General features: G+C 44.3%; 1 protein-coding gene across 1 annotated transcript in view; it reads right to left on the bottom strand.

Moving 5' to 3' along the window:
- NAV3 (neuron navigator 3) overlaps positions 1 to 17278 on the bottom strand; it is a 248514-nt gene that overhangs the window by 90000 nt on the left and 141236 nt on the right. Inside the window, exon 12 of the mRNA XM_044988256.1 lies at positions 1317 to 1385. Coding sequence (XP_044844191.1) covers positions 1317 to 1385 — 69 coding nt within the window. The remainder of the gene's footprint in view (positions 1 to 1316; positions 1386 to 17278) is intronic.

Genomic DNA, 17278 nt, shown 5'->3' with positions numbered 1-17278 from the left:
CCATACAGGGCAGAATGGGGGAGTTAAGGAGATTAGGAGAAATTCAGATCTTCCAGGTGAATGTTAGCAAGTACAAAACTACCACAGAACAGAGAAAAGTAGTGCCTGCTACTACCTGAATTCCCAATAAACTATTTCATATCGCTGCTTCTATCATGCTACCAAGAAAAGGACATGAAGTTACGTTTTATATGCCTCCATAAATGAGAGATTAGTAGTACTAGTTTGAGAAGACAGGCAATATGACAGGCTCTCTGCAGAGTTTAGCCAACAAACTTCCATCTTGGCCTGCGTTCCCTTATTAATCTACGTCTGGATCATTCCCTCAGCAGTTTTATTCTTTAATATAGGAGCCAGCCAGTCCAGTGAGTGTGAAAAATTCAGTCTATCACTTAACGTTTAATACTGAAATTCAATTCGTATCAAATACGCCCTAGTGATCTTATTATGTCAGAGGCCTATAGACTCCCAGAGTTGTACAAGGCAGATGCTGTAAGTCCTAGAGTTTGCATCCACATATATTAAAAACTTGAGCTCCTAATAACAGGTTGAATAAAGCTGGACACTGGGGACCTATACTATTGCTAATATTAGAGCAGGGAAAACAATGGAAACATCTGAGAATCCTTGTTTTACATGTGCATCTACGGAGGGTTAAACCCACGTATTCATTAGTACACTGAAGGCTTTGGAATGTGACAGTAGCAGCTACAAATAATCTAGATGTTGAGGAGATCGGTATGAAGTGTGCCATGATTGGTCAGAAAGTTCAGTGCACTAGTTGGTATCCTAGCAACCTCAGAGACCATTACTTTGAATACTGCAACAGTAGAGACTCAAATTTAGTACATGACCTCAGTAGCAAAAGAAACTTATTTCAGAAGGGTGAGAGCAGACTACAATACTGCACTTTCTGGTATTCAGTATAATGGCTACAAATAAATAGAGCTTCTGCACCATTGCCATGTCATAGACAGTAAACACGATTTAAGAATGCAGTTCCATATCTGATTGATTCTAAAAACATGCTGCATAAACCCCACAGTGACAGGGAAGGGGCAAAGGAGGCTCTGTGTACTAAAGGAGACCGCCCGCTTTAAAAGGAGAAAGCTGCTATCCGTAAGGGGGAAGTGCTGAGAAGACTGGGCTCTTGAAGCAGCAGAAGGAACCCAATGCCAGAGACTTCCTCAGCTCTGTGAAGAGTGTGTGAAACCAGGGGCAAGCCCAGCAGGGGGAGACTCCTTTAGCTACCTGTCCAGAAGGACTGCAGTAAAGCTGCTATGGAGGCACCCCTGAAGATAGGGGGTGCCACTGACCTTGTCTCTTTTTGTTGATTCCAAAAGGGGCTTGTTCTCTGTTGAATTTGAACTTTTGCTGTTCCCCACCTGTGAACAAAGCAAGATGGTCTGTAAGGGTAGTGCCCACTGCAAAAACTAAAAGGCTTGGGCCTGGAGTGGGCTGAGCCTGTGGTGGTAATGGAGCATGGCAAGGGGCCCCAATCCAGCCAGAGAGGTGCCCCAGAGAGACTTTTTTACACATGCCTTACTAGGAATTCTATTGGTTTCCACTAATTATTTATACCTACTCCCTTTTCACCCTTTTAGCATTGTCTAATGTGATAGACAGGGAGCTTCACAGCCTATAAAAGCCACTATTCAAATACTACTTGTAACATAGGCATATACTGTTTGTAGTGCTGTCAAGCATGATAAATGGAAGTACCTTTAATTATAGTTAGATATTATCAAGGGCAGTATGCCATGGCAAATACAATCAGAAGCAGGATGTGATATTGATGTGTTGTATACTGGCACAGGCACCATGTTTGAGTATAAAATACTAAGAATAACACACACCCATTTTATTAAACCTGACTTACAGTATTTCTCAGAGCTGGATAACTCGCAACAATATTTTTTCAATCTTTAACTCCACTTTTCTCTTTTCTTTACACCTTTAATCCTGAGTTGAGGATGTCACCATAAACATTTCAGGAAGAAGGTTCAAATCTTCTAATTTATCTCAGTTTTTAAACTACGTAACTGAAACTTGTACACAAAATCTACAAAATCACAAAATCTCTGTATTCTACAGCTCAAGTGCCTTGGCAGAATTAATCTTTCAGATCATGTTTTCACTCTCCTATGGCTTCTTGGTGATGTTTCACACTTGTCACGAAGACTCACTCAGTGGATTGGTAAACTCTGGAAACACTTCTGGCTGCCTTGGAAGATATGCAGAGAAATGCTTGACATCTACTTTACTGACCTTTCAGAGTTTTTACTACATATGGCTGGAATATTTCTCTGATCTCAGGTGGTCCAAATGTCTAGGAGCTCTTGAACAAAATTTCTGCCTATGCTCAGTCCCAATTATTTGATTTTATTTTATTTTTTGTTCCACTCATACCATCGTAGTTATTTGTTGGTATTGGGTTGTTTCAGCATCTTTCCTTTGGAATGTCTCCAAGTCCGGTTATTCACAGTATGCTGAAATTGAACTAGAAGCACACACACAAGTGTCCTAAGCCTTCTTTCCATCTGAAATTCTGCTGAGGATAGTCCATTAAGCTAATTATGTTGAAAGATGTAATGTTTTGCATTGTACAGCAGATTCAGAAATATTAGAGATGGAAAAACCCTACAAACTAAGTCATGTAAGTCATCCTTCCTGGCAGTGGAAGATTGTTTTCGAGTGCATTTTAGTGCACTGTCCAGACTACTTTTACAATGTTCATGTAACTGCATCACTTCTCTTACTATAATACTACCATTGTTATTTCAGATTCTCAGACATTACCTCCCTATCGGTAAGAAATAGATCTAATATGGCTTCTCTAAGGCTTAGGTTATCTCATTTCAGGATAATTAAGTTGTCCTGTGTGTAATTTAGGATTCGCATTGATAGTAAATGTTTAGCTGTAGCTATTATCAAGCAAACGTCTGAGTAAAGACCGTGAACGTGGCTACACTTGCGAGTTACAGTGCAATAAAGGAGCCCCGGGCGCACTAGCTCACTACCTGTCCACACTGGCAAGGCACGTAGAACGCTCTGACTCCGAGGCTAAAGTGCTGCTGGTACTCCACCTCGGCGAGAGGAATAACGTTTGCTGCACTTTGGCTACAATGCTCGGGTGTCACTGTGAACAAGGTGTTGCGTTACTGCACTCTGATCAGCCTCCGGAAACGTCCCCTTAAGTCAAGTGGCCACTCTTGTCATTGTTTTGAACTCCTGTAGGAATGCGGAAATACCCTTTCAAAGCTCCGTTTCTGACAGCTGGCATGGAAGCCATTACTGTGGAATGATGTGTGTGAGAGAGAGAGACGGAGGGGCGGGGGGAGGTCTGCTGCTGTCTGAACTTACAAGACAGCATGCTGACATGCTCTCAGCCCCCCAAAACCCACTCTCTCTCCCCCACATAAACACAACACACTCCCTGCCACACTCCACCCCCCATTTGAAAAGCATGTTGCAGTCACTTGCATGCTGGGATAGCTGCCCATAATGCACCACTCCCAATGCCGCTGCCAGTGCCACAAATGTGGCCATGTCAGTGCACTTGAAGCTCTCGGTGTGGACAGACTGCAGCACTTTCCCTACTGCACTCTATGAAGGCTGGTTTAACTCAAAGTGCTCTAAATCTGCAAGTGTAGTCAAGCCCCATGATGAGTGTATTACCCTGTAGAAAGGTCATACAGCCTTGAACACTGGTCCAAGAATATTTCCTTCTACCTCTCATCTATTCCTGGTGGTTGGCAGCAGATACAAACTGTAACTTCTGGTCCTAATTACTTTTATCCTTCAATACACTGTTCGCTGTCAAACTCAGGAGCATTTTAGAGGCTTCTGACATATTGTATAAGTCATTTATCTATTTTTTTCCTTTCTCTCTCTCCTGCATAATTATAAAAGTGGTTGGTAGCACTATCTATTACTAGCTAAGGTTACCTGATACTTCCCACATAAGATCATGTTTTCAGCTGCTTGTAACTTTGTCTAACTATAATTGTTTGGACTGAAAGTTTTCATGCCAGATGTCTGTCTTAGGCTGATTTTTTGGGGAGTGGTGTGGGAAGGTGGGGGAGGGGGGGAACTTTAGCCAAGACCATTCAGCTGTTTCTTACAATGAGAGTTGGGAGAAAAATAGTGTTTTGTCTATATTAAAAAACGGTGGTGACCTTTTTGAAAATTTCTTCCACTCCCGTGCTTTGGTGCAGGAACTTGACATTTGGCAAAGGGATGGCCTTTGTATAAAGGATGTGCCTTTTTCTGTCCTCATGAAAATGTAGCCAATTATAAGCCAGGAGTCGGCAAGCTTCGGCACGCGGCTCATCAGGGTAATCTGCTGGTGGGCCATGAGATATTTGTTTATGTTGATTCTCTGCAGTCACGGCCCCCTGCAGCTCCTAGTGGCTGCAGTTCGCTGTTCCCATTTCACGTATCAAGAATTCTTAGATTTTGACAGCTAAATTCCCCAAACATTCTGTATGCACTGGTCATGTTTCCACTTAGGGCTGAGTAAGATGTTACCTGGAATGCAGCTCTGGACTACTGTGGGCCATACTAGGTCCAGATCTGGGGCAGCTGAGCTGAGAGCAGGGAGACTCTCTGTCCTGTGCCCTCAGTGATCCACCTGATGGCCCAGGCAGCCTGGAGAATTAAGCTGCCTGATTTGAATGAAGCGCCCAATGGGGCAGTATGTGGCAGAAACTGAAGATTGGTGGGGAGTGGGAGAGGGAATCTGGGATGGGGAGTTGTAGGGAGAATGAGACTGGCTGGGCAAGGAGACTGGGACTGCAGTTCAGAGGAGTAAACTTAAACTGGGAGCTTAAACTGGGAGTGGGGGCTGTAACTGGATGGACAAGAGAGACTGGGACTGAGAGCTGGGGAGGGAAATGAGGGGATTGGGAGAGAGTAGGTTGGGGGAGATTGTGATTGGATGCCGAGTCAGGGGAAGATTGGGCTTGACGGGGCAAGGAGACTGGGACAGAGAACTAGTTGGGCATGGGGAAGGACAGTTGGCAAGGCAGATTTGACAAAGTAGCAGGGAGCGGAAGTAGAACTGGGAGTGGCAGGGCAAAGAAACTAGAACAGGAGCCGTAAGGAATGGGGGAACATTGACATTTGATGAGAAGCCTGAGAACTGAAATTGGGACTTGAAGCCAGCAGTGATGAGAAACAGATGGGGAGGTGTGTAACTTGAGGCCAGGGACAGGGAGAGAGAGAGTTCTGATGAGGAACCAGAAGTGGGGAATTGGGACTGGCTGGGTAAAGAAATTGTGGACAAGGAGCTGTGGGCCAGCCCCAGGTACTTGGAATGGCTGGGCAAGGAGACTGGGCCTGGGAGTCTGGAGGGTGAGACTGACTTACTGGGCAAGGAGACTGTGATTGGCTAGATGAGGAGAATGAGGCAGGGTGAAGTGCCAGGAATGGGGAAGTGACAGGAATGGGGCAGGGACAGGGTAGAGGGGACATGCTTCTGGGGAATGGTTAGAAGAGAGTGTGCCCCCTAAACACAATCCTCTCTAGAGCCTGGAATGGAACCCAAGATTTCTGAGTTGCCACCATTTTTCTGCTGTCTGCAAAGATCTGTGAAACCCAATAGCACAACGTGTCTCATCCCTCTTTACTGCTGGTCCACACAGAAGATAATAAAATATTACTGCTGTCAGTTACTCTGTTAGCTCAAGTGGCTGAAGTCTGTGTAGAGGAACTACAGGTTCCAACCCTGATGATTACCAATGTGTTTTTTTTCTTGTTTTTTCCCCATTTGTTTTTTAGAAAAAACTAGAAAATTACATACAAAATAGCTGTGTTAAAAACATTATTATTAATGTTCTTAAACATTATTAATTATTATTATTATTATTATTTGAGTTGCAAAGTCAAGCACTCAAAAATTAGCAAATGCCAGAATTAAGGTCACCTGTGTAATCTTAATTTGCCCCCCCCCGCACATATGCATTGTGACCTAGTCTTTAATTACATTTTTTCACAACTACCACTGCCTCATTCAGTGCACTGGATGGAATAGAGGTGGTGATGAATTGGGATTTTATTGTAAAGGACTCTGCTTCATTTACTGCATAAGTTGAAAGGCAGGTAGTGAAAGAGGCAGGGGACTGCAGGAGAAAAAAGGATGCTTTCAGCTGCCCTTCAGAACTGGACAGGGGCAGCGAGTTATATGGGTCCGTGGTGTCTGTGCTCCAGGAATATTCAGGGCCCGGGGGCCCATCTCCACCAATGTTCAGGGCTGGGTCTCTCCCCCGGCCCTACTTCTACCTCCACGCGCCTCCCCCAGAGCATCTCCTAGCCCCGCCTGCAACCCCCCCGGGTGATTTAAAAGGACCCAGGGACCCTTGGCCTCCGCTGTCATCACCGGCAGCACACTGGGGCTTAGGTGGCTTCCTGCCCATCCTCGCTCCGCACTGCTCCCAGAAGTGGCCAGCACATCCCTGCAGTCCCGGGGGCAGGAGTGTGTGTCTCTATGTGCTGCCCCGACCCTGAGTGCCAATTCCACATCTCCCTTTGGCCGGGAACTGCAGCCAATGGGAGCTGCAGGGGCAATGCCTGCAGGCAGCGGCACACGGACAATCCCCAGCCCCCCCACCCCCGCCTAGGAGCTGCTGCCAGAAGAATGTGAGGGTCCCTTTCAGGAGCCGCCTCAGGTAAGTGCCACACCCCTCACCCTCTCCCACACCCCAACCCTCTACCCCAGTCCAGAGCCCGCACCCTACACCCAAACTCCCTCCCAGAGCTGCCCCCCCTCACCCTTTCTTGAACCCCAACCCCCGTCCCAGCCTAGAGCCCGCACCCCAAACCCTCTCCCACACCCAAACTCCCTCCCAGAGCCTGCACCCCCTCCTGCACCCCAACCCCCTGCCCCAGCCCAGAGCCTGCACCCAGCACCCAAACTCCCACCCAGAGCCTGCATCCATCCCGCACCCAAATTCCCTCCCAGAGCCTTAGGCAAGTGTGGTGGAAGCGGGACTTGGACCCATTCTGGGCACAAACAAAAATTATACAAACCTGCCATCCCTGGAACTGGATTCTATCTTTGCCTCTACACAGTGATGCTAGTTAAGCCACTTAAACCAAGCTTTTCAAACATTAATTGTGCATTCCTCATTCTTTAGGTGCCTCACTTGAGACCCTGAGGTCTGACCTGCAGAAACACAGAGCTCTCACAGCTGTGCTTTGAAAATTAAAAGTGCTATATACTGCTAAGTACTCTGACAAATGAGGTTCTAGGCTGTCTCAGATTGGGCACTCAATAAGAGCAGATGCTTTTGACCTTACTCTCTCTGTGCCTTTATTCTCCATCTGTAAAATGGGAATACCACCACCCTTCATCTTACAGGGCAGTTGTGTGGAAATAAATTAATATATGTGACACACTCAGATACTATAGTGATGAGCATTATAGAAAATCCAATGGGGAACCTAATAGTTCAGTCTTCAGAGTAGGATTTGAATAGTGTATAGTAAATAAGGCCTAGTGCCACACATTGAACAACATGGAGAAAATGAGGCAGGGGTCCTGTGGAAAAATATTATGTGATCGTGTAAATAATAACTATCATAATGCATATGCAAAAGGGGCAGAATTAAAGTTGCACGGAAAAACTTAATTATGGCATTTCCTAAGTTTTCAGTGCTTGACTTTGCACCCATAATAATGGTCTTTTAACATAGCTATGGGGTTTTGTTGTTATTTTGGTTGTGTGTGTGTGTGTGTGTGTGTGTGTGTGTGAATATTTATCTATACTTACCTTTCAGTTCTAAGAATTATTCCAAGATTTCAGTCATACTCACCAGGTTATAATCTCCATCCAAAAGTTTATTTCCCATGTTCCTTGAAGCTGTGTAAAGACACTTCTGTGCACAAATATTCCTAATGTTTCTCCTTTTGTTTCAGAACAATTCAGTTTTGTGCCTTGTTCTGTAAGTTAGATGTGCCTAACAGATTATTTCAGATGGCTAAAAGAGAATTCTATTTAATTCCAGCCAGTTTTGAAGCTAAACCTTCTACTTAAGTGGAGACCATCTCTTCTGAATTGTCTCCTCTTATCACAGAAGGCAGTCTATTAATACTTCATTAATCCAAATGCTCCATGAAAAGCACCAACTGCCTGAACACAGACGCATTCCATGAATTCTATGAATGAAAAACTTGCTCTCTACACTGGTTACATGTCCATTAGTTAGCTTTCAATATCACTCTTCTCCTTGTTTCAACAGTGCTTGACCAGTGGACAGATCTTGGTATAGTAATCTTTTTAAGGTTCTCATTGATGGGACTAGCTCCCAATTGTTTTGGAAATACTGTGGACTATTAGTGAGGTGTCTGAAGTCAAAATAGTGTGCATATACAATTAGACTGCAGAGCTGGGTGAATTTATAAACATTTTTCCTACATGTACTGTCTCATATTTAAAAATAATTTATATTCAGATATGCTGATGCTACTTTTCTGTTTGTTTTCCATGAACATTCAAATGATTGAGATTGACTTGTACTAATGATCACAAAAAGCTCTTTTTAAGCACATACACAAAAGTGTTTTCACTAAAATATTTGATAAGGGATCAGACATTGCTCAACGTAGCAGGGGAACAAAGTTCCCTTTGCCAGAGCTCTGGCAAAAAGTCTATTAAACAAGCCAGACAACACTTGAATAGACCCTATGCAATTAACACCTGCAGACACGTGCATTTTCTTTGTGTCAGTGATGGAGGTAATGGCAGAAAATTACAGACCAGAAAATATGTCCTGTGTGTCCTGCACGTTGTTGAACAAAGTTTTGACACTCAATAAATAAGTATGTATTGAATACTGAATGTAATTTAAGGACTTCTGTTAGTAATGAGGACTTCAGGAACCCATGTCTTGTACAGACTGATTTTACCTTCTGTATGATGAGTGGATGTGGTGCTGATAAGTTTTGCTAGCTCAATGCATTCCTAAAAATTAATCATCATGTCACTACTTGCACTCAAGGTCTGTCAGGCAACACTGTAGGAAGTAGAGGATATAGTCATTGTTCCTTCCACTCCCTAGTCTTTATTTATATGAGCATTATAAAAGGCCCTGAATTTGCTAGCTCAGGGCAGGTAACCCTACCGATCACTGCACTATTGCTTGGAATCTGTCTCCACCCTGGTATATTTCATTACTTTTTGAAAGCACCTCAAGCCAGAGTGGCCTAAAGCTTCAAATAAAAAGTCCTTTCACAAGCAGACCATCAGCCCTATAAAGGCAACTACAGTCCAGACAATGTGCTATAGGGTCTGTTGGAAGGTTATGCTGGTGAATCCAATTCCCTGCTTTGTCACAGTTGATGCATTTCTTGCAAGTCTCATTTTTCCTTTGTTCAAACTTGATTTCATGCAGGCAGTTTCATGATGAAAGCATAAAAAAGTCCCTTTTTGCTTTCTGGAAAAGCAATGAATCTAATACGGGGATATTAAACTAGCCCACCACTGACTCAAGAAATTCCAGGAAGTGAGCAACAAGTACAGTGACACTCTAACCCAGCTAGAGAAAGCAAAATAGCTTTGTGCTCTATTCAACTCATCAATCTCTTTTTGACAGACTATTGTCAATATCATGGTGAAGAAAAGAATAGTTTTACTAATGGTGGACCACATGCTATCCTACTATACCGTGGTGGACAAACTTTTTGGCCTGAGGGCCACATCTGGGTGGGGAAATTGCATGCAGGGCCATGAATGTACAACTGGGTCACGGGGTTGGGGTGCAGGAGGGGGTGTGTGTGTGGGGGGGTGCAGTGTGCAGGAAGGGGCTCGGAGCAAGGGGTTGGGGTGGAGGAGGGGTGTGGAGTGTACGAGGAGGCTCAGGGCAGGGGGTTGGGGTACAGGATGGGGTGCATCAGGGGGCTGGGGTGCAGGAGGGGCTCAGGAGAGGGTTTGAGATGCAGGAGGGGGCGGCAGGGGGCTGGGGTGCAGGCAGGGTGCAGGAGGGGGCTCAGCGCAGGAGGTTGGGGTGCGGGGTGCAGGAGGAGTTTGGGGTGTGGGCTCCGGGGTGGCAGCAATGTGCACCGGGGCCAGGGCAGGCTCCCTGCCTGCCCTGGCCCTGCACCGCTCCCGGAAGCAGCTGGCACCATGTTCCTGCCGCCCCTGGGGGGAAGGAGGGCTCCACGTTCTGCCCTCGACTGGGGGTACCTCCCCCGAAGCTCCCATTGACCACGGTTTCCCGTTCCCGGCCAATGGGAGCTGCAGGGGGTGGTGCCTGCAGACAAGGGCAGCGCACAGAGCCATCTGCTACCCCCACCCCTAAGGGCCACAGGAGTGTGGTGCTGGCCGCTTCTGGGAGTGGCGCAGGGCCCACGGCGCCACAGGGGTGGCAATCCCGCGGGCTGGATCCAAAGCCCTGATGGACCCGATCCGGCCTGCGGGCTGTAGTTTGCCCACCCCTGTACTATACTGAAATCTATACAAGGGGCACGAACCTCACTGCATTTCAGATGGTGACATTTCTTCCTAAACATTCCTTTTAGCATCACTTCCCACTGATAAGGCAACAGATTCAGTCCCCTTCTATTTGATCATTGTACTTGGCCTATAAGTTGTCTTTCTTAGGATACATTCAGTTTTAGAGGAAAAACAATACATTGTCCATCAAAATCTTTGTGTTGTGCATGCATCAGGTGAGGTATTTCCAGCAGAGACAGGGAAGTGTTAATACCATTATACAAGGCACTGGTGAGATCTTATCTGGAATACTGTGTGCAATTCTGGTATCCCATGTTTAAGAAAGATGAATTCACACTGGAAGAGGTGCAGAGAAGGGCTACTAGGATGATCAGAGGAATGGAAAACCTACCTTATAGAAGAGACTCAAAGAGCTTGTCTTGTTTAGCCTAACCAAAAGGTGGCAGAAAGGAGATATGATTGCTCTCTATAAATACATCAGAGGGAGAAATACCAGGAAGGAGAGGAGTTATTTAAGTTAAGTGCCAGTGTGGACACAAGAACAAAGGAATATAAACTGGTCATCAACAAGTTTAGGCTTGAAATTAAATGAAGGTTTCTAACCATCAGAGGAGTGAAGTTCTGCAACAGCCTTCCAAGGGGAGCAGAGGGGGCAAAAACCTAACTTTCTTCAAGACTGAGTTTGATAAGTTTATGGAGAGGATGGTATGATGAGACTGCATACAATGGCATGTAGCTGATCTGCGACGGCTAGAAACAAATATTTCCAAAGGCTTGTGATGGGACACTAGATGGGGAGGGCTCTGAATTACTACAGAGAATTCTTTCCCATGTGTCTGGCTGGTGGGTCTTGCCCAAATTCTCAGGGTCTAACTGATTGTCTTGTTTCGGGTCAGGAAGGAATTTTCCCCCAGTCAGATTGACAGAGACTCTGGGGAGTTTTCCCCTTTCTGTGCAGCATGGGGCACGGGTCACTTGCATGTTTAAACTAGTGTAAATGGTGGAATCTCTGTAACTTGAAGTCTTTAAATCGTGACTCAGCCAGAGGTTTGGCATCTATTACAGGAGTGGGTGGGTGAGGTTCTGTGGCCTGCAAAGTGCAAGTGGTCATAGTAGATGATCACGATGATCCTTTCTGGCTTTAAATCTATGAGTCTATGATTTTCATCAAAGACTTCTAACCTCAATAACAGCACTTGGATCCAAATCCTGCATTACATTTGAGTTATGCTCAGCACATCCAAAACAGGGGTGGGAAGTAGCATTAAGACTTATGCCACCTTAGGATCTCACCACATAGGAGGAATCCTCAAGTGGGCCAGATCAGCCAGATTTCCATCTGGTTTGTGCTGCCAAAGTGGGGGCCAGGATCTGGCCTTAAGTGTTTGTGACCTGTTTTACAGTGGCACATCAAGCATGCATTTACAGAGACATACACCAAACTCCCTGGTAAGGCCTGTTTTAAATTTGAGCATAATTAGGTTGGGCAGATTTCATTTTTTTTAATTTATAATTTGGATGATTAATTGATTTTAATTTAAGATTTGTTTATATTTTTAACTATTTTAATAATTGCTGAAAATTAAGGGGCTGGGTAGGAATTAGGGTTTGGGCAGCCCTGACTGCAGGGCTGCAGAGGGCCCTAGAGACTGGGCACAAGGTGTGGGGACCCTGCAGTCTGCAGCAGAGGGCTGGAAGTCTGTGGCCCTGGTGGGACAGAACAGAGACCCTTGGCACAGAGAGAGGGTCTGGAACAACGGGGCCACAGAAGGCTCCCTGAATTGCTGCAGAGCCGGTGACACCCTATCCTGCAGGTGTAAGGTATGGAGAACGCTGCAGTCCTGGCAGAGCAGAGACGCTGGGCCTCGAATGCAAGGAGGACGACAAGCCACACCGCTGCTTAACGACTCTGTCGCCAGGTAGGAACCATTCAGCAGCAGGGCGGCCTCCCCCTTGGCAGGGAACTTGTCCTCTGCCTCGCGGCCCTGCCCAGGGTTCCCAGCTTTGCCCTGCCAGGACCACAGCCTTCCCCACACCTTAGGCCCGCAGGGATTGGTGTCACCTGCCCCGCAGCAGTGCAGGGAGACATACACAGCTCTTTTGTTATGGTCATGAGGGAGCAGGTCTGTGACAGTGGGGCTGGTGATACCGGCTCACGGCAGGCCCAAGGGGTGCGGGGGGGAGGGGGGAGGAAAGGCTGCAGTCCCACTGACTGTTACCAATTGATAGTTTTTAATGTCGATTTCAGTGTGTCAGCTGCAATTGACGTTTACTGACATCTATCAAATCAAATCCCACCGAGGCTAAACATAACATTTTCTTTCACGGAGTTGCCTTGATATGTAGGCAACTGCTCTTCAATCTGCCATCTGGTGCTATGAGATCACTCTCCCAAGCTATAAAAATATCCAATAGGTGCTACTGTAGGTATCCCGACACCATGGCAATGAGCAATTTAGAAATGCTTAAAAGACCATCCACCATTTCTGGAAAGTTTAACAGATACTGAGCAAAGCAAGTGAAGATTGTCTGAAATGTGTTTAGTTTGGATTCTCCCATATCCATATGTTGTGCCCACTAATCAGGTCTCTTACAGGGTTGTTACTAGCAAGAATGACAACGGGAATGTCAGAAAAGCATATTTCCTTCTCTTTGGAGTAGTAACTTGCTACTAGCCCTTGGCATTGGGGGTGAGAGGGAAAGGGCACGTAGCTAAAATTTTCTCCTCTGTGACTGCAGAGGAGATGTGGGAAGGCCATGAAGGAAGCATGGAATTTCATTCCCACTTACGTCCCACAACTTGGACCTTAATGAAGCACTTGTAAGAAACCTGCTGTGGCATCTAGTTTTGAAAACAGTATGGTTTCTGACCATGCAGCTAGTGTTTGGTCCATTGCAGGAATTAAGCAGAAGAGTGCTGGTAGGAAATGCCTTACAACTGGGCATAATTTTGGTGATCTAGATGCATATTTTTAGGTGTTCCTAATAACCGCTAGCAGATTGTGATTTCCTTACTATGGGCAAGATTGTAATGCCCCCTTCACCCCCTGGATAGTACCTTAACGCCATGAATAGTGCCACTGAAGTCAGTATGACTACTTGTGAAGTAAGCTGCTACGTGCAGTGTAAAGGTATCACAAGCTAGCCCCATGTTACTGATGTCGCCACACTGTGCCAAAGCCTGCCCTATGCTGTATGTGTCAGCGGGGGCTGGAATAAGGTGCAGGGAGTCTTGTTGCCCCCCCTGAGCACAGGTAGGAGAGAAAGGCAGCAATAGGGCAGAATGCCAATTTCCTCAACAGTTCCATGGGGGCCTGGTCTATCGGTTAAGGAGTATGATGCATCTCTCAGCCTCCAGACTAGCAGTGTACAGTGTGCTCTAACCAGAGGTGCATGGTGCTCCCTTTGAGAGCACCAGTAAAGTGAGCTCTGTGGTGCAGTCTAGGCTTCTGCCCTGAGCTATCCTGCACTGTGCTGGTCCTCTGCTCCCAGCATAAATCAGGAGAGTAAGGGCAGGATTTAGCCTTGAATATAGACGTTCTGCCTAATCCCTGAACTGACTTGTGAAAGCAGAAATGATCTCCCAGCTCATTAAAGAGAAAAGATAAGAAAATAATTGGACTGTTTTACTCAAAGGAACACCCCTCCTCATGTCCCAGTATATCAGCTGGCAAACTCTCTCCTTCAAAGTTCAAGCCATCATCTATTAATCAATGTTAAGTCTTCTACTCTGGGCACTGCAGCTCATTATTTATATAACAGCGACAATGACCCTTAACAGTCAGATTAAAGATGGCACAAAGTACATAAAATCAATACTTTGTTTCAAACCACAGACTGAGAATCAAAGCAAGAATCCAGACAAAAATTTACATGCGTTATAAATTTTGCTATAACTATTCTCTCCTCATAGCTAAATGAAAAAATATCCAGTTAGAGTCATACTTCACCTCCTTTTGCTCTGCCAGTGCAATGCATTACTTACCTGTCAGTCCTTTCACAAGACAACCACTGAAGTGTAAATTCTGTATTACTTCAGGGTCATTGATAGAAAACGATGTCATGTATATTTCCAAATAGATTTATCCAGCATTTTCACAGGAAAATTGTTTACAACTAAGAAAAAATAGCAATAAATATGCAGAGATGCTTTTGTTTTGCATCACTTTGGGAGTCATTTTATTTCATATTTAAGGAAACCAACCTTTTTGTTTAGGAAGCACCAATTAGAAAACTACACCCTACCGAAGAAATTATTTCTAATCCACAAATAGTAGTATAGTACATTTTTCAGAGTCAACATAGCCCTTTTTCCTTCTTCCAAATGCTTTATAGATGGTTTCAGAAATAATCTGTACGTAGCACCAGGAGAAAAGAATTTGGTTTTCCAATCTGATCCATAAAAGATTTATTGTTTTTCCGTTGTTAATTTTATATATTTTGTGAAATCTGAATAGAAACAGCTCAAGAGCTGAATGAGATTTAGCCAGAATCCTGTTTTTGCTTCTACTTGCCTCTGTATACAACTGTTAATAAAATATTATAGATATATTAGTGGGTCATCAGCTAGTTCTAGATTTGTAATAAGAATAAGGCAGAAATCAAAAGAAAAAACGATGTATAATGAACTGCTAAGGCAGGTGTTAGTTAACTGAAATAATAGATATCAAACAAAAAAAAAGATATATTGTTCATAGGAACATGGGATTCTTGGTGGTGTATGAAGCAGATAAACAGCATCCATTTTTAATTACATTTCAAATGGCCCATAGAAAATGATGTATGGGCTGAAGTAAGATGCAAGGAAATAATTCCATCAAGAAATGTTGATAATATCATCACAAACCGTGGGAATTAAGCTCTTGATGGAATTAGCTCCCTGCTGCTCTTTGTTATGTTTTATAAGACACAGTTTGGATCCAGTTTAAATTCTTTCAAACACACATACAGACAAGTTAATTAACACCAGTTGAATTCATGTAAATAAATGACAACTCCTAGAGTTCTTGGACAAATACAAAAGAGATGTAACGCAATCTTGTTATCTTGTTACTTGGTTGCTGTATTAGCAATCAAAATCATTTCTGATATCGTCAGCTCCCACCCAGAAAACAAACCAGGAAATAGAACCACACAGTGTAAGTGAACATACATAGCTCATTTAAGAGAAATCACACTAAAACCAAAAATCTTTGGTTTGTGACATTCACAACCTTGACATTCACTTTTGTAAACTGTCAGTCTCCCATTTGGTTCAAAGTGTGGTATTGGAATAATCAAAATGTTTTACTCAAACATGTTTGAAAATATATAAAAAACCAAGTAAACCTATAGGTCCTCGTACTAACTGTTCAGAGGAGAACCCCACCCTGGATAATACTTTTCAGCTGTCACCAAGACAAAGGCATTTACCAGAAGGCAAAGTCTCGGTCTGCTGGTAACCTCTTCCCCCCCAATACATATTCTTTCTTCCACATTCATAAACTGTTTAAGTACAGTTGTTGCTAACAGCTTTCAATTTTGCTGATAAGCATGGACGGAGGTTTATTTTTCTTTCTTATAACTGATTAAACTGTATTATCACTAAAACCATATATTATTATGCTAATGCAATAAAAAAAGTAGTAAATCATGATGGTCATGTCATCCATGCTATGACCCTACCAGTAATAACTGTACTGAAGACAGTAATTTTAATGTAGTTTCATGTTTGGCGTAGGTAGTGCTTAAGTGTACAATCTGTGGCCTGGTTTGTGGCAAAGAGCTGGAATTTGTTGCCCCACAAAATGCAGTGCAGAGTGGTAAAGTGTGCTAGAGTAGGGCTAAATCTGAGAAGGGGGAAGCAGGCTCCCATGCATCCTGCCTCATGATACTGTGGAAGTTCCATCAGTAAAGGCTCCATGACTGGTGAACCACAGTAGGGGGTGTGGAGGGGAGGAGCTAGCTCTCCATCGCATACTCCTCTCAAGACCAGTCAGAAATCCCCTACGCAGTTGCTACTGGAGGAACCCATAGTAAATTCCTCTCTGAGTCAGCACAACTACCACGGAGTTTGGAGGTAACCACAAAAATGACAACTTGGAAGTCATAGGAGTGGTTTAATCTTGGGAAGAAATGTGGAAACAGTGAGCTTCCATTGCACATACCCTTGCTCTGTGGAGGTTTCCCCATATGGATCTCAGGACATCCATGGATTCAGGACACTGAACCTGCTATCCTGTCAGTGGGAAGTGAGGGTCAGGGGGGAGATACTGCCAAAAGGAATAATTAGGAAGAAACATCACCATCTGAAACTCCGTGAGGTTCCTGACCCATATACAAATTTTGATACATTAAGTACCATGTGACCCGCTATTAGTCACACTATTCTTTTCACCTGCACGATATTGATAATGGTTTGTCAGGAAGAGAGTGGTACATTTAACAGGACACAAAGCTATTTTATTTTCTGTATGAGTGGGTTCATATTTTCTCAAGTTGATGAACTAGTTCAGTGTTCCAGTATTAGATTCACAGCTTTGCTAGAAAGAATACTAGACTATTTTTAGGCCTTCTTCATGAAACTCTTGCATTCCACTTACTACTCATTTCTATGCCTCAGTTTGTGGGGCCCAGGAAGAAATGATGAAGTCATTCCAGCTTTCAAGGATCAAGCCCTGGCGGCTAATATTCCTTTAGAATTTATTAATGATTTCAGAAGAAGATAAAGTAACAATTCCCAAACCCACCCTATGCGTCTCTCCCATTTTGCATTCTAGACAAAACAAACAAACAAACATAAAACAAACCAAAAAAACCACAACCTTTTGTCAGTATTTGGCGGA

This window comes from Mauremys mutica, chromosome 1 (assembly GCF_020497125.1).
Source record: "Mauremys mutica isolate MM-2020 ecotype Southern chromosome 1, ASM2049712v1, whole genome shotgun sequence".
NCBI lineage: Eukaryota > Metazoa > Chordata > Testudines > Geoemydidae > Mauremys > Mauremys mutica.
Note: the sequence above shows the minus strand (reverse complement) of the source record. Positions and strands in the feature narration are given on the sequence as shown.